The 24,039-nt window shown below is 40.2% G+C and overlaps 1 protein-coding gene across 2 annotated transcripts in view; it reads left to right on the top strand.

The window, feature by feature from the left end:
- RGS6 (regulator of G protein signaling 6) overlaps nt 1-24,039 on the top strand; it is a 329,404-nt gene that overhangs the window by 240,019 nt on the left and 65,346 nt on the right. For both annotated transcript variants that reach the window (XM_075282891.1, XM_075282890.1), the window contains exons 4-5: nt 3,658-3,708; nt 17,594-17,700. In XM_075282891.1, the coding sequence (XP_075138992.1) occupies nt 3,658-3,708; nt 17,594-17,700 (158 nt within the window). The remainder of the gene's footprint in view (nt 1-3,657; nt 3,709-17,593; nt 17,701-24,039) is intronic.

Here is a 24,039-nt window from a genome sequence, read left to right as displayed (position 1 = left end):
CAGGCGAGTAAAGACTTCTCTTGGACCATCAGTGTAGCTGTACTTGAGTTCTCTGAACCTCTGTCTATAGGTTTCCTCACTGATGTCATATCGCCTTAGAATAGTCTCTTTAACCAAGTCATAGTTATTTGCATCATTCATGTTCATGTGGCTATATGCCAGTTGGGCTTGTCCAGTAAGATATGGCGCCAGTCTTACAACCCACTGTTCCTTAGGCCACTGACAGGTATGTGCAATTCTTTCAAATGTGGTTAAATATGCTTCAATATCATCTTCTGGAGAAAGTTTGGTCATGCGAGGGTCTTTCCAAGCAACAGGCGGTCTCAGAGTTTGAAACAGCTCCCTCCAGCGTTCATCCTGACGTCGCAATTCCTCGCAATTTGTCCTGGCTTCCTCCATTTGCCTTTTTTCAGCTTGGATCTGCTGCACAGTTAACCATTTCATAAGGTCAGCAATGCTCTCTGGTAAAGTCTTTTCAGAAGGCTCAGCAACACTTGGAGTTAATGGAGCAGCTGTGGCTCCTTGCACTTCTGCATCCTCCTCTAGCAGTGCTCTCTGTCTGACACCTTGACTTTCCATATTCACCAGTTTCCTTGCAACAGTTCGCTTTGCAGACTTAGTTGGTGGCTTTGCATTAATACGCCAGGAACGTGTCTTGTACATAACTCCCTTGTTTCTTTAGGCTTGAGTACTTACAGCAATACTCCAAAAATCATCCCACTTGTGACACCATATGTGAAGCATGGGATTTTTCAAAAAAACAATCGGACCTTGATTGATGAAAAGAATCCAAGGAGTTTACTTCAGGATGTCCAGTTTTAACAAAAAAAATAATTCTTCAGAAAATCTCCATAATGTATACAACAAACACCTTGTACCTCAGGCTGCTGTAGTCTCACAAACAATTCATCATGTGAACTTCACCAACACACCCATACCCAGCTTTCTGGGAATTGGAATCATTTTATACCTTAGACATTTCCCATAATCCTCTGCAGTTTTCCCTATAAAACCCTGGAGTTGCTGCAGACTTGCCTCTTATAAGATCAGGGCGGACACACCCAGTGCAACTCCACTCATGCAGGTAAATATGCAAAAACACTTTATAAATCCATGTTAATGTGAACAGTTCCTTAGTGTTAGTATATGGTTCCCAGATGGTAAGACAAGAAATAGTAGGAAAATAGAGCATTAGGTGGCCAGCCTAATGAGGAAAGAAAGAAATAAGAAGCAGTAATAGAACATTCACACAGAGATATTACCAGATCTGGGGTCTTATGTACCACCACTAAGGTTACAAAGAAGAAATCACATGGAAACATAACACTAAATAGTTTACCTCTTCACAGGCTCCTGCGCGGCGATATCGCAGGAGCCGACCTGTTCGGGTGACAGCCGGGAGCCTAATGAGGCTCCCAGGCCTGTCACTGCTATATATTAGTATTGCGGCTGGGTCTATGACCAGCCGTAATACTAATAGACAGAATGTCCCATAGACGGCAATACAGTTGTGTTGCCGTCTATGGGACTTGCAATCAAGTGACCGCAGGTTCAAGCCCCCGGGGGGGAATAAAATAGTAAAAAAAAAAAAAAAAAAAAAGCTTTAAAAAATACATAATAAAAATATGAAATAAATAAAAGTTCTAAATCACCTCCTGTCCTTAGAATATATATATAAAAGTAGAAAATCATATGTCATAAACCACCAGGGTTTTTTTCAATACAAGGTGATCTAAGCAATAGATATTCCCCAAAATGGTATAACTAAAAAGTACTTCCGGCCCCGCAAAAAATAAACACTCTATGCGTCCCCGTACAGCTGCAGGGTCACCTGTCAATGTGGCCTTGCAGCTGTTGCAAAACTACAACTCCCATATATTAAATATTTTACCATTTTTTGCTTCAAAATTTTTTTTCCCTATTTTCCTCCTCTAAAACCTAGGTGCGTCTTATAGTCCAGTGCGTCTTATAGTCCGAAAAATGCGGTACCTTACAATATGTTATTTCAGTTTTTCTTATGTGATTGTTGTTCTTTGTGTATCAAATTCTTCTTCTTCTTCTGGATTTGATCATTCAATTGTTGACAGAATTGTAGAAAGTGAATTTTAATAATTGAAGGACATTAGGTGTAAAAATAACCCTATTTCCAATATTCTCCTTTGCAGATTACCATAGTCGACATTTTAATGTTACAGAATTAATCACCAGTCATTTTTATGCATATAAAATATTCCTTTAAGTAGCGTTGAAATTATGGACTTTGTTTCACAAGCAATGGTGTGACGGCATTGCTTATAGATCACTTGCCACCAGGAAAATGCTTATTATTATTTTTTTTAATTTAAGCATCTATGTAGCCCAGTACAAAGATTGTTATCCCTTACAAATCTAATCTACCAATGCCATTTTATTGTGCAGAAGGAACTGAGCAGAGCAAAATCAAGTTTTGTGGGAAAAACCTCTACATAACTTATTGATTGAAATCCTTGTAGTCACTCAGCTTAAAGGGGCTCTATCAGCAAAATTTTCAAATAAAACTATAAAAACGTATATGTAAATCATACCTTTGCATGCACGCTGGGCGGTCATGCACTGTCCGACGTCATCTTCGGTCCCACTTTCCTCTTCTTTCTTCTTCCAGCGATGTCCTCCTGTCCTGGCTCTTCTCCACCTTCATCTTCTGTTCTTCCGGCGGGTTGTGTTCAAATCCCAGGCGTGCGCAGTAGCGCTCCCTCCGGAGCACTACTGCGCACACACCGGTGCCATTTTTGTTGTAGTTCTAAGTATCCCTTAGAACTACGCAAGCATGCACAGTACACTCGCGAACTTCTTCACTCCAGAAGAAAAGAAGATGAAGGCGGAGAAGAGCCAGGACAGGAGGATGTCGCTGGAAGAAGAAAGGAGGGACCGAAGATGACGTCGGATCGTGCACGACCGCCCAGCATGCATGCTAAGGTATGATTTACGTATATGTTTTTATAGTTTTATTTTAAAATGGGTGGGGGTTTAAAATAACATTAGGGGTGCCTGAATAACCTTTTTAAAGGCTATTCACGCATATGTGGGACTCATACAGCATAATTTTGCTGATAGAGCTACTTTAAGAGGTACGCAAAGGTCTAAAACTTTCCCTATATGAGTATATACAAAGATGGCTCTCAATAACTTAGAATGACCACCCATTGGACTCCTAAGACTGTATCCCCAATTGGATAGGTTCCCTTTATTGATTGGAAAAAAAGGAAAAAAAATATTGTTTTCCCAAGCTCCATGTGTTACTCTCATTGGTTAAAACTACATTCCTCATTATAATGAATACAATGGAAAAAAATTAATACGCAAGCAGAACAAATAGAATAGAGATCTAGTGATTATAGTTAAAGATTCCAAGCCATGCTATAGGTACTTTGTGTGCCGCCATAATCTGTAAGATCCAGGAACATCTATTGGTGCCTTGTAGAGACTCTGTACAGAGGTTATAGGGAGCTATAATACACTTATACATTAGCCTTAAATGAGCAGGGGCATTTAGTGGAGTGCAATAATCTGTTTTTGGGGCAGACATATACTAAGTATACTAATCTACCATTTTCATTTAATTATGTTTAATTAAAATCCCTTGTTCATTAATAACAATTCTTCTTCTTCTTCTTCTAGGAGCTGACATTGTCCAGTGGCTGATTAAGAACCTCAACATTGAAGACCCAGGTATAGATTTCTTTCTAGCATACATTTTATAATTTTTATATACATTTTACATACACGATATTACTTAATAATTTTTAATTAATCATTTTAATTTCAACTATTTTGTACTCTATTGTATATATGCAACTTTATGTATGGTATGTTATTTTAGACTATATTACCATCTGTGTTGGAGTTCTGTTAGGATCTAGATTCCATCAAAAATCACAGACAGAATAGTCCTGACTGTAGATGTTATATTCTTATATTATAGTCAATGGGGTCCATTGGGATTCACTTGTGTCCATCATTTGACAAATGTGGCTTTGTTGGGATTTCAGTTTTTCTGTTCCTATAATGGACCAGAAAAATAGCAAACAGGGCCTTATACAGTTTTACACTATGTATTTTATACTGCTTAGACTGGGCTCACATCTGCGTTGGAATCACCGTCCAAAATCGCAGGACGAAAAAGTCCTGCAAACACAACTATTTTTATTTCCAGCACTTCCAATTAAAAAGAATGGACATTCATCGGATTGCACTGTCTTGGGCTCCATTGGTGTCTGCTATTTTAGCGGTCTGTTTTTTCTGCTCTGGTTCTGTAATGGAACAGAATAACGGACACCTCAGTGTTAGTGTAGACCTAGCATTATTGTGCTTTCAATGTAAAAGACACTTTAAGGCTAAGGCCCCACATTGCGGAAACGCAGCTTTTTTTGTTGCAGATTTTGCTACGTTTTTTTTTTTTTGAGCCAAAGACAAGAATGGCTACAAAAGGAATGGGAAATATATGGTAAGTTTTTTTACTTCTCCCTTCTGCTCAATCCACTCCAAGCTATGGCTCAAAAAACTGCTACAAAATCTGCTAGGCTAAGACCTCACGTTGCAGAAAAATTGTTTTTGTTGTACATTTTGTTGCAGTATTTTGAACCAAAGCCAGAAGGGAATAGTCTAAGTGCTTTCTTTATATTTTCCATTCCTTTTCAAGCCACTCCTGACTTTGGCCCAAGAAAATGCATAAAATAAACTTTGTAAACTGTATGTGTATACTTTTTAATTTTTTTAGTTTTCAACTTTTTTATATATACTAGGTTATAAATGATTTCATGCAGGTTAGGAACTAGGGATTGTTCTATACAGTACTAACAACTGGCAATTACTGTCATGCTTTAACCACAAAGTGGCTCATTCAGCTAAAATGAAACTTTATAAATGACAACACAATTTGATGCATATAAAGAGGAAATTATCTGGTGCAACAAGCATCACTCCTCAGGGAAACCCCAACAGTTCAGAAAAGGATAGTCATCTTGATTGACTATATCAAGCAGTGCTTCCCTCAAGCACTGGATGAGCTGAATTGTCCCTGAGGACTATAAGATGTACAGCTTTGCGCACTCTATAGCAGCAGCTGTAATTATCTATCACAATTTTCTGTAGAAAATTGGAATTTTAAAAATATCTTCACAGTTTTAGTATTTCATCCAAGAAAGTATCGGTATGATATTACCCAGAAAGTGTCTTTGGTATTCTACTTGTTTTCTAAACTATTATTCATGTTTTAGAATATAAGAACACAAAAATGTAATTGAAATAGAAATCTACATTTGGCTTATTCAAATTATATGCCAAGGCATCTTTCCAGTTTGTTTGACTTTGGAAAGCACTACAAAAGCATCTTATTCTTTTTGCTGGGACATCCCCTCCTGGGAAGATTGTCTTGAATGTTTTCCACTCATAATCTTTCTCATTGTAGAATGATGGACTTTAATTTGTTTGGAAATGGACATGGTAACTCTCTCCAGATTAATTGGCAGCAACAATTGCTTCTCTTACATCATTGCTGATGTCTTTCCTCCTTGTCATTGCTCCCGATCAGTAAATAGCCAAAAACTGGTGCTTTTATGGAGGTGGTCAGACTTGCTGATGATGAGTTAATCAAGGGCATATGATTCACAGTACTTGGCTGCTACTTACCCTATTTATTCCTATGGCATTAGTAAGGGTGTATACACTTCTTCTGCATATGGGTCTAGTTTTTAAGTAAGGGGGCGTTCACACTTTTGCCCTTGTGCTCCCTGTGTCTTTCCACCGGGTTTCCGTCCTAAGCACTGGAGAAACTGAGAACGGCTTCCTGGCGGCCAGTTGTAAAACCCATTCATTTGAATGGGTTTTAAAAGCAAACTGCTGGTACCCATATGCATCCTCCCTGCGGGGAAACAGTTTTTTTTTGGCCGAACACAAAGTCAGACATGCAGGAATGACACAGGGCTGCAAGTGTGAATGCCCCTTGAATAATGACACCGTGTAATTTTTAATATTATTTTATTGATTAAGTTTGTATTTGACTAATTTTTAGACCTTCTAAGGACCACATCTTCTTGAGGGCGGGTTCACATCTGAGCCCAGGTCTCCGCTTTCAGGTTTTCATCTTCTGCCGACAGGAGACGGAAACCCATCAAACAGTGTACTCCCTGAGCGCCTGTGAGCGTTTTGTGGTCTCCACGGCAAAACTGGGTTTTTTTAACCAGATACAATGTCCTGCATGTTCGACTTCATGTCCAATTAAAAAAAAAAAAAAACGGTTTTGCCGCGGAGACCACAAATCGCTCACGGGCGCTCACCGGTGGACACTTTGCAAACCTATTCAAATGAATGGGTTTAAAAAGTGACTGCCAGTTTCCATCTCTTGTCCAGTTTCTCGGGCAGAAAACGGAAACCTGAAAGCGGAGTTCGGGGCGCAGGTGTGAATCCACCCTTGCTATGTCCTGATACATAAAACAATAGAATTCAAGTGTACATTGTTTTTCACTTGACTGTCCAGTATGAAAGACTATGTCAGTATTCCTAGATGAGTGCTGCATTCCTCTTTCTTACTGTGAGATATTTGGGTAAACCTTTTCTGTGACCCTGAGCACCGCACAAAAAGAGATCAAGCACCCCACTTGTTATTGTATCTGTCTCTGTATAACAATTCCAATTGATTTCTTCTATGCTTAAAAATATAAACACATTAAGAAGAAATAAAGTTATATTATAGAGTGCCCAGAAAAAAAACAGTCTCACTCTCTCCATAGAGCACGAGAATAATCAGGATTCTGCCTTGTGACATACCTACAGCTATAATCCTCTTTAAATTCACTAAATCAAAAGAGGACGTCATATACCGCTTGATGGTTCTAAAAATAACACTACTGGGCTGGCCTGTGAAGTGTTATTCACTTCATTTATCTGTTTCCAGGTGGCTCTAGAAAGCTTGTCAAGCTTGTTGTGACAGACTCTTCAAGGATCACAAAGTATAACATGAACATTGTGGCCACTGTTGCATAGAAAGAATTGTGGGACTTGTTCGTACAATGTCACAGATAGCGACTTGTGCAATAATGTTTTCATGGAAAGTATGTTTTTATTGAAAACAGTGACAAACAGGTAAAGAGCATTTGCAAAATATTAATAAAACATTTGGCCACCTTTCTTTAATATTTTTGTTACATCTGTCAGTTTCATGATTTTGGGTTGGTCAAAAAAATAATTTCTAAATAATGTGCAATAATTTCTACAATTGTGGACTTCCTAAGCCAGGACAAACCCATCATACATTTTATAATCCAGTTAAAGGTTCCAACACTTATTTTATTAACTATTTGCCACATATAACATACAAATTATTTTATTATAGTCAAGCCAGTACATAAGTAAAATATTACTTTTTGGGCACTTTCTTACAGATTATACTGTTTATTTTAGGAACAATAGTAGAAGTAAATCTGTGTAATACTCTGTAACTTTGAATGGAATCATACAGAGGTACAATATCACTCATAGACTTTTGTAAATAGTGGATAAAAAAATGGTGCCTCAACAAAATAATAATAGATCCTGAAGTGGCTGGAAGAACAGCTGCTGCATTATCTGAGTACCAAGCAACCAGGGATTGTTGGTAGATTGAGTACAGAAAACAGCAAAAAATTCCCGGAAGTAAAAATGAGCTGCTGAAATTTTCAATGGCAACGCGTTTCTACACCTAGTCTGGTGTCTTCATCAGGCCAACCTGGCGGCGTTAGTAGGTAACGACCGAAGCCTTTGGTCGTTACCCACTAACACCGCCAGGTTGGCCTGATGAACACACCAGACTAGGTGTTGAAATGCGTTGCCATTGAACCAATAAAGAATTGAAAATTACAGCAGCACATTTTTATTCCCGGGAATTTTCTTTTGTTTTCTGTACTCATAGTCATTTGTGTAAGGCATAATATGGTTGTGTACAACTAGGCGGGTGTTCAGGGCCATAATATGGCTGTGTGCATGAACCATTAAAGTTTTAATAAATCAGCCAGTAGCTAGATCTGTAGAGCAAGCATAATATGTGCTAAATCTGTTTTGTCAATACATACAGAATCAACTTTTTTTTTACCAAAAATTGCACAGTCATCAGTTTTATGAAATATCAATCTTTAAAATGAATCTTGGCAATACCTATGAGAGGATAAAAACTAATTTCCTTGGTCATAGCTATGATGGGGATTGCTAATAGTCTTCTGTGATTGTAGATACACATGTGTCTATATGATACTTGTCTTCTCTGCTGATGAACCATGTCTATTTGTTACGGATTGCTCCCATGGGTCTTTGTTATTTTATAGATTTCTTAAGTTAGAAGTACCATTAAATGTACTATAATGCATTTCTTTCCAATTGTCATCACTCTGCCTGCAAGCTAAATGTACAAAATGAGCCATCTTTCCACAAATCAAGGTGCATGCTACTAATGTATATTGTATTTTTATGTTTTGGTTTTCCAAAAGATAGTAATTTCTGCTATAACCCCCATCTATGACATTCCCCCCTATCAAATCAACAACAGATAAGATAATCCTTTAATAGTCCCACAGTGGGGAAATTTCAGTATGTTGCAGCAGCATAGTAAGACAGATACAGGATACTACAAAGTAATATATTACAGAAGTAGACACACATATGCTGAGAAGAGAAGATATACTAGGAGTCCATAGCAGCTAAGGAACAGAAGGAAGAAAAAAAGCAAAGAAAGAAAGACCTTCAGAAACATTTAGTTTTCTGTGCGGAGTGATCTTCACTTGGTCTGATGTAGATTATGTAGCCTCATCGCGTTTGGAAGGAAGGACTTGCGATAGCGCTCCTTCTCACACTTGGGGTGAAGCAGACGTTCACTTACAGTGCTGCCAAGTGCCATCAAGATGTATTCTCCTTCATGGAGCTCACCACGGACAGGGTCCTTTTGTCACCCACCACCTGTACTGGGTCCAGGGGGCTCCCCAGGACAGAGCTGGCCCTTCTGATCAGCCTGTCAAGTCTATTTCTGTCTCTGGTTAGTATGCTACTCCCCCAGCAGGGCACACCGAAAAAGATGGCTGAAGCAACTGCAGAGTTAAAAAAGGCCCTAAGAAGTGGCCCCTGGACTCCAAAGGCCCTCAGCCTCCTGAGCAGGTAGAGTCTGCTGTGTCCCTTTCTGGGCCTTTTCTATACCTCCAGGTGATCAACCCAGTCCTGTTTATTATTGAGGAGCACACCCAGGTACTTATAGGTCTTGACTATCTCAATGCATGTGCCTTGGATCTCCACCAGGATTAGAACACTTCTCCGTTTACTAAAGTCCACCACCATCTCCTTGGTCTTCCCAGCATTAATCCTGAGGTGGTTTAGCTGGCACCATTCTACAAAATCCCGGTTTAAGTCTCTGTACTATTGCAGAGTCATCGGAGTACTTCTGTAAGTAACAGCTGGAGGAGTTGTGCCTAAAGTCAGCAGTGTACAGTGTGAAGAGAAATGGGGCAAGAACTGTAGATGGCTAGATAACAACAAGCTAAGTTAACAACATACATATAAAGGCCGCCTGTAGAAAATCATATAAAGAAAAAAATGTCCCACTACTTTATAAGGTTATTATTAGAGATGAGGGAATACTGTTCGGATCAGCCGTTCTGAACAGCACGCTCCCATAGAAATGAATGGAAGCTCCTGGCACGTACACTTTGCCGGCGGCCGGTCGCCGTGCCAGGTGTTTTCATTCATTTCTATGGGAGTCTGCTGTTCAGAACGGCTGATCCGAACAGTGTTCGCTCATCTCTAGTTATTATTTGTCACCAAAAGATTTTATACATGAGGCCAAATAGGTCCAAACTACAGTGTGGTATAAATATATGTTTTAATAGGAAAAAACGACACGTATATATTAAAGTGGTTGGCCACTTTTAGACCAATTTTGAGAGACAATGTTATTGTTCGAATAATAAAAGGATATACAATTTTCCAATATACTGTACGTTCTGTATCAATTCCTCACAGTTTTCTAGATCTCTGCTTTCTGTCATTCATTCTGTTACTTCTAGTGGATAAAAGTCTCCAGCATGAGGCTCGCTGGATTATGAAATCAAATGCCTTAGGACCTCATGAAAAGAACGAAATGGGGTCTTTCTTTGACTCTTTATAACTATTTGGATTTGAAAAATGGTGTATATATGCTTTATTTCCGCATGGTAACTAGGAGATATTGTCTTTTTTCCTATTTAATACATGTCTCCTGGTTGCTCCTCCTCATGTTCTTTTTGTAGGTAATATATTCTCTTTTGGTTTAGTGTATCTTTGGATGGGTCCATGAATGTCTATTTCTTCTTCTAAAAAGCAGCGAGTAGCCTCTACTCCCTTCCTTCTGAAATTACAGGGTCAGCGATCTTCTGATTGGTGGACGGGTTCGGGCGGGGAGGAGTCTCCTCCCCCATATGTTTTGAATGTGAATAGTCGACGTTCATCTGATTGGACAAAATGCTAGAAATAGTTTCCATTCAGGTCCACCCTGTGAAGAGGAGGAGCTTACCTTCTTCCCCCCATCCATAGTATACTTTATAGTGAAGTGGTTGGCGCTTATCCTATTAGTTATGAGGAGATATGGGGGAGGAGTCTCCTATTCTTTAAACTTACAGAGTCAGCGCTGATCTGATTGGCTGCAACTGTAGTAAAAGTCTTCCTTCAGGTCCGCTACTGCTTATTGGAGAGAAATGGGGAGGGGACACCGAGCGCACTAAGTGCAGTATTGAGAGTAGTAGATGAATTCAAAGATAAACAAATGTTAACATAGACCAGATGGCCTCTCACCTTATGGGGTTGTGAACAGTCACAACACATAGGAAGCATGTTGGAGTGAGAGTGGCAGCAGTTCAATCTATCACCGGAGGACTGGGAAAACAGTAGACCGAGGAGAAGGACCAGAGGTCCATTGTGGAAGAACCGCGCTCTCTGGTTTACAGATGAGGATGATAGACCAAAATCCAAACTTAAAATATTTATTGGATAACATATGACACAGTATGATGCGTGTCGGGCCTTACAATGACCCTTTCTCAAGTGCAACAAAGAAGAAAGCTATCATAGCCCCAGCTGCTTCTATGTGCCCCTGCCACCTAGGGGAGGAGCTCCTTGCACTTGAGAAAGGGCCATTGTAGGGCCCGAAACGCGTCGTGCTGTGTGCTGTTCCGTATGTTATCCAATAAATAATTTAAGTTTGGATTTTGGTCTATCATCCTCATCTGTAAACCAGAGAGCACAGTTCTTCCACAATGGACCTCTGGTCCTTCTCCTCTGTCTACTGCTTATAGGAGGAGTCATACATAAACATGCCCCTTATGTGATGTAACACTTTCCTATTGGAGAAATTTACTCTTTTGATGTAACAAAGCATACGTGGTGCGCTTTGTTAAGCTTATACATAAAAAAACATGTTTTTTTCTTTGCTCCCCTTTATGTTTATATATTGTAGTCTTGGAATGAAGGTAATTTTGCTTCTAGGTGTAAAATAGAGCCTTCTAACACATATTCTGTAGTTTTTGATATATATTAACCTACAGGAGGAGGAGTATACTTACCTCACGTGATAATTTTTGAACAACCTGATTGGTCTCTACGTCTGCCCACCTTGTTATATACAGTCATGGCCAAAAGTTTTGAGAATGATACCAATATTAATTTTTACAAAGTCTACTGCTTCAGTTTTTCTAATGGCAATCTGCATATACTCCAGAATGTTATAAAGAGTGATCAGCTTAACAGCAATTACTTGCAAAGTCAATATTTGCCTAGAATATGAGCTTTATCCCCCAAAACACATTTCAACATCATTGCAGCCCTGCCTTAAAAGGACCAGATAACATCATTTCAGTGATTGCGCCATTAACACAGGTGTGGGTGTTGATGAGGACAGGGCTGGACATCAATCTGTCATGATTAAGTAAGAATGCCACCACTGGACACTTTAAAAGGAGGCTGGTGCTTGGCATCATTGTTTCTCTTCTGTTAACCATAGTTATCGCTAAAGAAACACGTGCAGTCATCATTGCACTGCACAAAAAGGGCCTAACAGGGAAGAGTATCGCAGCTAGAAAGATTACACCTCAGTCAACAATCTATCGCATCATCAAGAACTTCAAGGAGAGAGGTTCCATTGTTGGCAAAAAGGCTCCAGGGCGCCCAAGAAAGACCAGCAAGCGCCAGGACCGTCTCTTAAAAGTGTTTCAGCTGCGGGATCGGGCTACCAGGAGTGCAGAGCTTGCTCAGGAATGGCAGCAGGCAGGTGTGAGTGCATCTGCACGCACTGTGAGGTGGAGACTCTTGGAGCAAGGCCTGGTCTCAAGGAGGGCAGCAAAGAAGCCACTTCTCTCCAGAAAAAACATCAGGGACAGACTGATATTTTGCAAAAGGTACAGGGAGTGGACTGCTGAGGACTGGGGTAAAGTCATTTTCTCGGATGAATCCCCTTTTCGATTGTTTGGGACATCTGGAAAACAGCTTATTCGGAGAAGACGAGGTGAGCGCTACCACCAGTCTTGTCTCATGCCAACTGTAAAGCATCCTGAAACCATTCATGTGTGGGGTTGCTTCTCAGCCAAAGGAATCGGCTCTCTTACAGTCTTACCTAAAAACACAGCCATGAATAAAGAATGGTACCAGAATGTCCTCCAAGATCAACTTCTCCCAACCGTCCAAGAGCAGTTTGACGATCAACAATGCCTTTTCCAGCATCATCAAGGTGATAACTAAATGGCTCAGGGAACAAAACATAGAGATTTTGGGTCCATGGCCTGGAAACTCCCCAGATCTTAATCCCATTGAGAACTTGTGGTCAATCATCAAGAGACGGGTGGACAAACAAAACCTACAAATTCTGACAAAATGCAAGCATTGATTGTGCAAGAATGGACTGCTATCAGTCAGGATTTGGTCCAGAAGTTGATTGAGAGCATGCCAGGGAGAATTGCAGAGGTCCTGAAGAAGAAGGGTCAACACTGCAAATATTGACTTGCTGCATTAACTCATTCTAACTGTCAATATAAGCTTTTGTTACTCATAATATGATTGCAATTATATTTCTGTATGTGATAAAAACATCTGACAAACACACATAAAAACCAGAGGGCAGCAGATCATGTGAAAATATAATATTTGTGTCATTCTCAAAACTTTTGGCCATGACTGTACACCTGGAAATGTAACACTTTTTATGGACACTTACTTGGCTTGAAAAAGCGCTATAAGCGCGAAATGGCTGTTGCCTAGTTTTTCGCCCTGTTTTTGCTGTCATTCTCTCCCGATGCTTTTAATCGTTTGGAGTAAAGAAATCCTTTTATGAAAATAAGTGCCTTGAAAAAAGGAGAGTGCCCCCACTCCAGGGGCGGATCCAGGGCCGGGCGAGCCGGGCAACCGCCCGGGGCCCTGCGCCTAGCGGGGCCCCGCGGCAGGGCCTGTACCAAACAAAACTCTGGTCGGTCAGCAGGGCAATTGCCGAGGGCCCCAGCACTTGCAGGGGCCCCCTGTCGGTCCTCTTTCAATAGCTGCAGCTTCCTGCACACAGTGTGCTTCAAACATATACTTTCCCTATTAGGAAGTATATGTCAGAAGCACACTGTGTACCTGCAGCATCGGCTGATAGACAGCAGCCAGCAGCCCCTTCTCTGGCTGCCCTCTGTCAACCAATGAGAGGGTGAGGAGAGCCGAGGAGGCGGAGCTTATCGCTCTACAGAAGATCCCTGCCGGCTGCCGTCCTGCATTTTACACATGAGAGGGAGACGTTCAGCAAAGTGAAAGTAAAGACAGAACACCCAGGTACGGGCTGGAGGGGGGAGGGGGGTTACTCTGCCTATTAATGTCAGGCATTTGGAGTTATTCATTTAGTTTTGGTAACTCCATGTGCCTCATATTAATAGCAGCTAACCCCATCATGTCCCTCATATTAACCCCCTGTGTACTTCACCATAAGGGTTACTGATGTGTGAGATATATGGGGTACTAATCATGAAGATACTTCATTATTACCTCCATGTCTCTAACATATCAGTAACTCTTATGTGAGACACACAGGGAGTTAATGTGAAGGACATGATAGGGTTAATTGCTATTAATATGAGGCACATGGAGTATCTTAGGGGGCGTTCACACTACCGTCAGTGTCCGCTGCTAATGTCGTTCAAAATCTTGCACGGACATTAGCAGCGGACACTAGCTGTGTCCGTGACATTCTGCATTCATTTAAAGGGGCTCTATCAGCAAAATTATGCTGATAGAGCCCCACATATGCATGAATAGACTTTAAAAAGCCTATTCAGACACTGTAAATGTTATATTAACCCCCGGTTCCATTTTTAAATAAAAGCATTAAAACATATATGCTAATTGTACCTGAACGTGCACCATGGGCGGGGATGCACGATGTTATGTCATCTTTGGGCACGCCTGCCTCTTCTGTCTTCTTGTAGTTACGCCCTCTGGTTCCGTGTCTTCTTCCGTCTTCTTGTCTTCAAATCCCGCGCCTGCGTAGTAGCGCTTCCCTCCAGAGCACTACTGCGCAGGCTCACTTGCCAGTCCCCGTAGAACTGCACGCTCGCAAACTGCCATTAAGTAAAATGGCGAGTGAGCCTGCGCAGTAGCGATCCGGAGGGAAGCACTACTACGCAGGCGCGAGATTTGAAGACCTCAAGCCGGAAAAAGACCAATAGGAAGCCGGCAGAAGAGACAGGACCAGAGGGCGTCGCTCCAAGAAGACAGAAGAGGCAGGTGTGCCCGAAGATGAAGCGGCATCATGCATGTTCAGTAAGATTTGCATATACAGTATGTTTTTATGCTTTTATGTAAAAACGGGACCGGGGGTTAACATAACATTTACGGTGCCTGAATAGCCTTTTTAAAGGCTTCACGCATATGTGGGGCTCTATTAGTATAATTTTGCTGATAGAACCCCTTTAAATGGACATCGGGTGCATTGTTTTACACTCCGTGCCTGTCCTAACGATGTCCGACTTTTCAAGCGGACAGAAAAAAACTACATGTCGGGTTTTTGTAAGTAGGGCCCCGCCACAGTCAATTGCCCAGGGCCCCGCAAAGCCTGGATCCGCCACTGCCCCACTCTCTCTTTTTTTCTATTTTCGTGATTGTATCAAGTGAGAACCTCCTGTCAGAAGGCACGTACAGGTATACCCTGTAATTCCTCCCCATACACGCCGAACGCCTAGATGATGCTTGGTGTTCCTCTTAATAAATATAAAGAATAACATTTTTCAGCTTGTCGCAGTGCCACCATATTTTCCACTCTATATATTGCATGCTTTATAAAGTGGTAATATTACATGAGTCCATACACCTTTTAATGCATCACAATATCCTGCAGGCTTCATTAGCAGCTAATTGCCAATTACCCAGCTCCTTCTCCACCAGTGATTCTCCTAACTTTCCCCCACCAGGACATATGTTGAATGCAGATTATTTTTACTCAGACACATAACTTTACAATTATCCACATTGAACCTCATTTGTCTTGTTGGTGCTCAGACACACTGCTTATAAGTTATGCATATCCTCCATAGACTGCACAATATTACATAGTTAGGTGTCATCTTCAAAAATTAAAGAGGACCTTTCATGTCTTCAGGCACATGCGGTTTTATATACCACTAGAAAGCTGACAATGCACTGAATTCAGCACACTGTCGGTTTTCCCGTTATGTGCCCCAAGAGAAGAGATATCTGTGCAGTTACTGATATCTCTTCACTGTCAGAAGGGCCAGACTGTGAGGAACGCCCCTCCTGCCAGTACTGTCCTTAGTTCTGTACTGTCCTTACTGCCCAGCCATGACGCTAACCTGTGAGGATTGCCCCCCTCCTGACAGTACTCATCTATAAACTAATAATGGGGGGGCATTCCTCACAGGTTAGCATCATGGCTGGGTGCTAAGGATACCCCCTCTAACAGTCAGAGCTATGCACAGTACTATCAGAAGGGGTGTTCCTAGCCCAGCTAGACTGTTCAAAATGCCCTTCTGACTGTAAAGAGATATTGGTAACTGCACCGATCTCTTCTCTTGAGGCATATAACTGGAAAGCCAACAGTGCGCTGAATTCAGTGTACTGTCGGCTTTCGAGCGGAATATAAAACCGTATGTGCCTGAGGACATGAAAGGTCCTCTTTAAGCTTAACAGCTGACCTAGCACTGAATCCTGGGGTATACCACTTATGACAAAGGACCAGTCTGAGTGACAGCTATTGACCACAACTCTGTGGATATGTCACACATTCCAATAATAAAACACTTACTACCCCCATATCTGCAGATACCAGTACATTGATGTGGATAAAACCAGGTCAACAAATTCACACAAAGGTATACATACAGCTCCCCAATCATAGAGGATGATACTGGGTAAATTAAAGAAAACCTGTCATCATAAAATGCAGGCAGCATGTTATAGAGCAGGAGCAGCTGATTGAGCAGATTGATACAGTTTTGGGGGGGGGGGGGGAGATTCAATATAACTTGTCTTTTATCAATTTAATTCTCTGATTTTTCTATACTTAGAAGCAGTAATTTAATTCCATGGCCTATCAGTGACTGACAGCTATCTTTGTATGTGCAGCCAAGTGCAATCACTGATAGAACCGCCCAACAGACTCTTCTAAGCATAGAAAAACACAGAAATAAATGAGCAATTGACAAGTTCTACATAATCTTTTCCCACTAAGGGGGCATTCACACCGAGTAACGCCGGGCGTGTATCACAGCCGTACACGCCGGCGTTACGGCAGATTGACGAACACTTCCCATTCACTTCAATGGGAGCGGTCGTAACAGCGGCGTTTACAAGCGCTCCCATTGAAGTGAATGGGAAATGTTCAGCAGTCTGCCGTAATGTCGGCGTGTACGGCTGTGATACACGCCCAGCGTTACTCCGTGTGAATGCCCCCTAAACTATATATCTATCAGTTCAGCTCCTCCTGCTCTAACATGATACCTGCAGATAAGACTGCATTTATGTGATGAGAAGTTACCTTTAAGTGTTACCCAGTTGTTGTTGTTTTTTTTTTTTTTGCATATACAGAATGGGGTCTAACTGTATGTATCTTTAGAGTATACCAGGGTTTTGAAGGATGAAGGCCAGATGATAGTAAGTAGGTAGCACCTATGCTGGCAGTCAAGTGGAGGCAAGCGTGGCAAGATAGGGAGGCGGATTCCGCGTCAAAATCTGCTCCAAAAAACTTTGTGTGAACATACCCTAACACCTTGCCTTATTGTCAGTTTGTTGATGTGCAATCATTTGTATTTGTTAGGATTCCCCTTTAAATCAAGGTTTAGTATGAAAAGAATATTGTACTTTAAGCAGTCCATATCATAAATTGACTGCAGAGCTCTTACAACAGACCTACTAACTGTGTGACATTGAGAAACAATCGATAAACTTTTATTTTGTATCCTGCATGCATGAATATAAGTGAATAGAAAAGTGTCTGCTTGGAAAACAATGTTATATAATTTTAGCTATTCATTATTTAATGGGTATCTAAGTAACAGATGTACATAACTAACCATGCTTTGTGTGATTCTTACAGTGGAAGCAATACATTTAGGAAGCCTTATAGCAGCCCAAGGTTACATCTTCCCCATATCAGATCACGTCCTCACACTGAAGGATGATGGAACCTTTTACCGTTTTCAGGTAAGTGACAGCTGAATATTTGGTCATAGTCATGAACAGCTCAATATGTTACATGAAAATAATTTAGACACTTCATTACCATATCCATATATGCTTATAGAACTTCTTTTTCTAAAACAGTGTTGTCATACACTCTTCGGCTGTATTCACACAAAGTAACGCCAGGCGTTTTTTGTGTGTTTTTTGCACATAGTGCCGCGTTAACGCCGCGTAGCGCCGCGTATACGCGGCGTTAACGCCGGGCAATGCCACCGCAAAATAGCGGGGCGTTAACGCGGCGCTATGTGCAAAAAACACACAAAAAACGCCTGGCGTTTCTCTGTGTGAATACAGCCTTCTGGTTTGTACATGGTTTGCATATAGTTGATCCATACTGTAAAAATTGTGCAACTGATATTGGGAAATAATTCTATCTAAAAAATGTTTTATGGGGTTGCAAGCTGGTCACTGTGCAGGCCAGCAATGTTGTCCATGGGTTGTTCATGTTGTTGCTGGGCTGTTCATACTAAATAATCCCTTCTTTTTTCACTAAGGATACAGCAGAAGCTGTACTGTATCCTCCTGACTTTCTCCCAGAGAAGCAGATGTAGAAGCAATATAACCATTTCATTCCAGTCTAAATTATATCCTTGATCCTTTTACTGTATCCTGGGCATACCTGACTAACTGAACCGTACTAGAATGACACGCATAGTTATATATTTTGAACTTGAACAGGTGCTAGTACAAGTAGATTATTGTGATATTTCTGCAAGGAAACATGGTTTTTAAATAATACTTTACCAAGTTGCTCTAAAATTCATATTCATATTCTTATACTTATAATGAAATCTAAGCTATATAGTTTAACAATCATTAAATATAATATCGTAAATATAATATGTATAATGGAAACAACTACAGACTTGCAGCCATAATCCAGTCCACAGTGTATGTGCAGCCAGACCTATTTATAAAATTCTTCAATATATAAAGCATAACCAAAGTTTAGAAAAACTTTTGATTTTCTGGTGCATGTGGGACATTAATTATGTAATGTGCTTTATTAATTGATTTTCACGTCTGTCAGTTAAGTCTAACACTGATATCCACTACTGTCACTTCTTTTTTTCTTTTTTTTACCTTGTTTCTATCTCCAGCTTCTCACTGGAGTACGGCTTTACAATATTTATTAATGTGACAAATGCTGTCAGAAAAGGAAAAGTTGCTTGAAAGTTTAGATATGCGTTAAATAAATATATGGTACCATCATTACTACTGTTTATATCTCCCTATAATGAGATTACTATACACATCTTTAGTGATGTTATATTCATTGTCCAACATGAGATGCTATTTTCAGCCCATGGACAAGAGTGCTGCTGTTTCTGGATAGAGCAAAGCATTTTTCTATTATTGGACAACCTCTAAGCATTTGGTCCCTGATGTACTCTGATGGTATACATAGCTTCTGTGTTTATTAATAGTATTTGCAACAACTTCTTCTGCTGGTCAATAGAATATCTAACTTTCTGCCTCCTATTACCAATATTGTGCACTTTATTTGTATGTATGTGTGCAACCAAGGGGACAAGCCTCTCAATGTTATATCTAAAAAGTATATATACAGTATATCTGTGTGATATATATAGTCTTCTCAAAGAAATCTATTGTTGACAGTAAATAATCAGTTGAAGTTCAATGTTTTTGACATAGTTGCATGTAGCCTTAATAAACAAAAAACTTTTAGCAAAATAAGAGTTAAAGAGTTAAATAAGAGTTTTTTGTTAACATTACTTAAAATATTTGTTAAATTGATCCAGTGGCATAGTTATAAGGGTTGTGGTGGTGACTGATCGTTATGTTATGTACTGAATTGTTCTTCCAAATCATGTAAAGAACTATGCAGCTATACAGTTACAGCTGCACATACCTCTCTATCTTCTCCATTTACTGAACTGTATGATCAGTTCGGGGAGGAAACAGGAAGATTCTGCCATTGGAATAACCAAAGTAAATAACAACCATGAGGCTAAGGCCCCACGGGCCGGAAACGCTGCGCTAAAGCGCTGCGGGAACAATCGTGGCTGGAACGCATTGCAGTTCTTCCCGCAGCGCTTTGAACAGAAAGTTCACGGACTTTCTGTTACCATTATATCTATGGGAAAGCCATAGTTATAACTGATATGCTGCGATTTCCAAAACCGCGCCGGTTATGGAAATCACAGCATGTCCACACTGCAGTTTTAAATGCAAAGTGAGCATGGGATTCGCATGAATCCCATCAAGTTTGCAGTTAATGTATGACGCCACGATTTTTTACGCTGTGGGCAAATTACGGTGCTTCCGGCCCGTGGGACCCCGGCCATAATGCTCTGTTTCATTATTAGGGTGCTGTCCATTAATATTTATTTGCTGTGGCTCTGTATTGACTTTCTGGTCCCTAGCTGCGCTGTTCAAAGTCTTATAGAATACAATGCTGAAGGTTATGTGCCGGCCACAGGCAGTCAGAGTGAGAGATAGTTGCGCAGTGAATGGGTGGGGCCTCAAGCTGAACTTTTGCACCAGGACTCATGAGTCTTTAGCTATGCGCTTTCCTTTATCTCAGTATCTGTAATCTTAGAAATTCTATCTAAAATTCATGAGTGTGAAATCTATAGTGTATTTAATGATTAGGAAATTACTAGAGCAGAAGATTGTCTCATTTTTTGGGGAGAAATGGCCTTATCCTAGATCTAAAAAATATTATATTTTTTGCAAAACATTTATGTTTCAAGTTCAGTTCTTTAACTTGAAACTTTCACAAACTGAATAGGGGGAATGTATTTTGTGATATAAAAAATAACAGTGGTCTTAGACATCAAACACAACGTTGATACACTGGGGCTCTACTGAAACTTTAGCTTTGTGGTACAATTGAAATAACTTTGTGTATGCCAAAAGTCATGAAAAGAGAGACAAGTATGACAAGGCAGCATCAGTTTATGACCACTGCATCTCTAAGCTGTACAGTATCTGTGCACTATCTCAATGGCAGCAACTGACAGAAGGCGTGTGGCAGATGACTGTAAGGTCACATGAACATGAACAATGACATAAAAAAGGACATAAAAAAACAGATTAAACTGTCTGTTCCATATCCATATCTCACTTTATTTTTCATCCATTTTCTGGCCGTTGTGTTTCTAATAATTTTAGGAATGGGCTATTTTTCCTAGTTCAGGACTGGATACATTTTTGTTTGCTCTTTTCAGACATGCAGTTTTGAGGGCTTTACCATTTTTTTTCTTTGTGTTATTCAAATTTTTGCACCTTTTTTGTGATAAATAGGTATTTATTTTTCTGTTTTTCTATGTTTATTTTCTTTAACATCTGAAAATGTAAACAAAAGAGGTGAAATGTGTCTGTTTTAAATAATTTTCATTCTCCGTTTCAGTATATTTTACATATGTGACAGTTATTGTTCTGTTGACAGGAGCAGGGGCTAGAACCTGTGATGAGGGCCTGGTGTGGTGATTTATGGTGTTTTTTTTCCACTTTTTTTTTCTTTAATACACATTGTACCCCCATACGGTAATTTTTTATGTTTTCTCCTATAACTGGGGATAAATTAGCCCCCGTTACAGGAGGAACACTGCCTCTTATCTCTTACTAAAGAACTGAGCTGGGTCTGCTATGACCAAGTAGCTCATGCAGTTCCCTGCCCTTTGTGGTTAATTGATCATCTGGACATATAAGGTCAAGGGGCAGCCTAGAAATCGCTAATGTCCATTTGATATTCGTTTTTAAAGAGGTCCTTTCACCATCTGGGGCACATGCAGTTTTGTATACCGCTAGAAAACCATCAGTGCACTGAATTCAGCGCACTTCACAGGTGAAGAGCTATTGGTGCCGGTACCATAGCAGTACCGGCACCAATAGTCAGTCAGGCACGGCCTTCCTCACAGCAGCATCTATAGTGCTGTGCTGTGAGAGCGGTGAGGAACGCCCCCCTCTCTCATAGTATAACGCTATAGACACTTCTGTAAGGAAGGGCATTTCTGACTGACTGTCAGAAACGTCCTTCTGAAATTGAAGAGTTACGGTATCGGCACCGGTAGCTCTTCAAAGGGGGCACAGAACGAGGAAAAACGATAGTGCACTGACTTCAGCCCACTGTTGGCTTTCTAACAGTGTATTAAACCGCATGTGCCCCAAATGTTGAAAGGTCCTCTTTAAGTGTCATTTAAAAAATTAGATGAACTTCATTGGCCCATTTTTATGTAACCCACTAATCTACTTTTAACGACCCTGGTATATTAGCCAAAAACTGAATCATAGAGTTTTAGGTCCATCAGGCCAGAAAATAAACATATATAGGGCATGGAAATGGACGGTATTCAGTGTTGATTTTAATACAGATGTGTACATGTACCCATCAATTTCCATTGCTCCAAAAACAGAAATGTGAGAGATGCTAAAATATGTTACAGGTCATGAGGCCTAAATTATAGGAGTCCTTTGGACTAGTAAGGGAGCCTATTTGATGATTATAAAAATATATAATAATCTCTAATAATATCTTAATAAGACAAAATAATGTCCAGGCAACAAGAACATCCAAATACTTCAATATAAATCAATTTAGTTACTAACAACAAATTCTAAGTGAATTCACTACCTGATACCTGGGAATATGTGTAGCCCTGGGAAAAACATCTTGTATCCTGGAAGGAAGACTTACAACAGGACTTGTTAGTCTTCCCATGGTCACAAAGAATAGTTACATTTTTACTATCCTATTTAGGACTGATCATAAAGTACACTAAATGCACATCTAGCCTTTCACAGAAGAATGATTCCTACAAGTAAAGTTAAGCTTTGTATTATCTTTTGCTATACGGGGCTTCTGTAGTCATTACGATTAAATCACAGAACCTAACAATTTGCTTTTTAAGCTTTTAAACCTAATGCATACATGAATTATTAGCACAGACTCATAACATAGTTGTCTGCACATTTCATAAAGGAGCATTAATATTCAAGCATTGCACTGTCAAGCCTCATCTAATTAGCCTGCAAGTAAGCAGGGGTCAGACAAGGGCAGGATCCTTCTCAATAACTGGAGCGTCTGTCACACCATGCCATCCCAGCCATTCTCTACCCCCTAGGACTACGGTTTTTGTGTGCATTTTTATTTATTTATGTATATTTTAAGGTTACTGGAAAACTATAGATGCCTTTCACTAAAAATGACAATACAGGAGTTAGAGAGTATACAATGTACTTCATATTGAAATACAGTAAATCTAATTTATCTCCACAATGTGCTTGGCAGTAAAGTGTCTGTGCTTCAATGACAGCGTATTCCAAAGCAGTCTACAGTCATGTTACTGTCACTATTTGTCTTCACTGCGACTTGTGCAGTCACATCTTTACTATATATTTCATAGCAGGTTTAGAATATGACAATATTATAGAAGAGTATAGCAATAGAAAAAATTGCAACATGTTCTGCTCATAAAATGACTGCAATTGATGTAAATTTGTAGGGAAACTTGAACATAACACATTTTTTTTTTTGTATTATATGTAGGGGTTGTTCAATATTTTACAAACATTTTAAAAAGATTTTACCAAAAATAGCAGCATACCTGTATATGATTGAGGTTTTTATTATATTTCAGCTCCATTTACTTCAGTGGAGTTAGGATGCAATACCAGAAACGAGGATCGCCATGTCGCTGTTTTTGGGGAAAAAGGAGCCATGTTTTGGGTGTTTTTTTGTTCTTGTTTTTTTGGTTTTTGGTTTTTATAAAGGGATTCAATCATTAAAACATCATTTTAATATAATTTTTCCCCCTAACACGTAGGAATAGCCTTAAGAAAGTCTATTCTTCTTCTACCTTTAGATGGCACTTAAACAGCACTGGGCATGTCCCCAGTGCTGCAAGAAAACTCTCCAGCGATGGCCTCTTCTTCCTCTGGAACGCCTTTCTCCATGACATTTTCATCCAATAGCTTCTTCTGGCTTTATATGGCATGCATGCGCAGTTGGCTCTGCCATCGGGCAGAGCCAACTGCACATGCCTGTGGCCATTTTCTTGTGGCCGCCCTTACTGTGTAAGCGGCCACAAGAAAATGGCCACAGGCATGTGAAGTCGGCTATGCCCGCATGCGCATGTGTGCCATATAAAGCCAAAGGAAGCCATCAAAAGAACACGTTGCGGAAAGAGGTGTTCCAGAGAAAGAAGAGGCCGTCGCTGGAGAGTTTTCTCGCAGCACTGGAAACACCCCAATGCTGTTTGAGCACAGGCCTGTGGTAACAAATACCCTTTATCATGCTACCACAGGTTGGTTCTTCTCTCTTTAGTCAATCTT

Source organism: Leptodactylus fuscus, chromosome 7 (assembly GCF_031893055.1).
Source record: "Leptodactylus fuscus isolate aLepFus1 chromosome 7, aLepFus1.hap2, whole genome shotgun sequence".
Taxonomy (NCBI): Eukaryota; Metazoa; Chordata; class Amphibia; order Anura; family Leptodactylidae; genus Leptodactylus; species Leptodactylus fuscus.
Note: the sequence above shows the minus strand (reverse complement) of the source record. Positions and strands in the feature narration are given on the sequence as shown.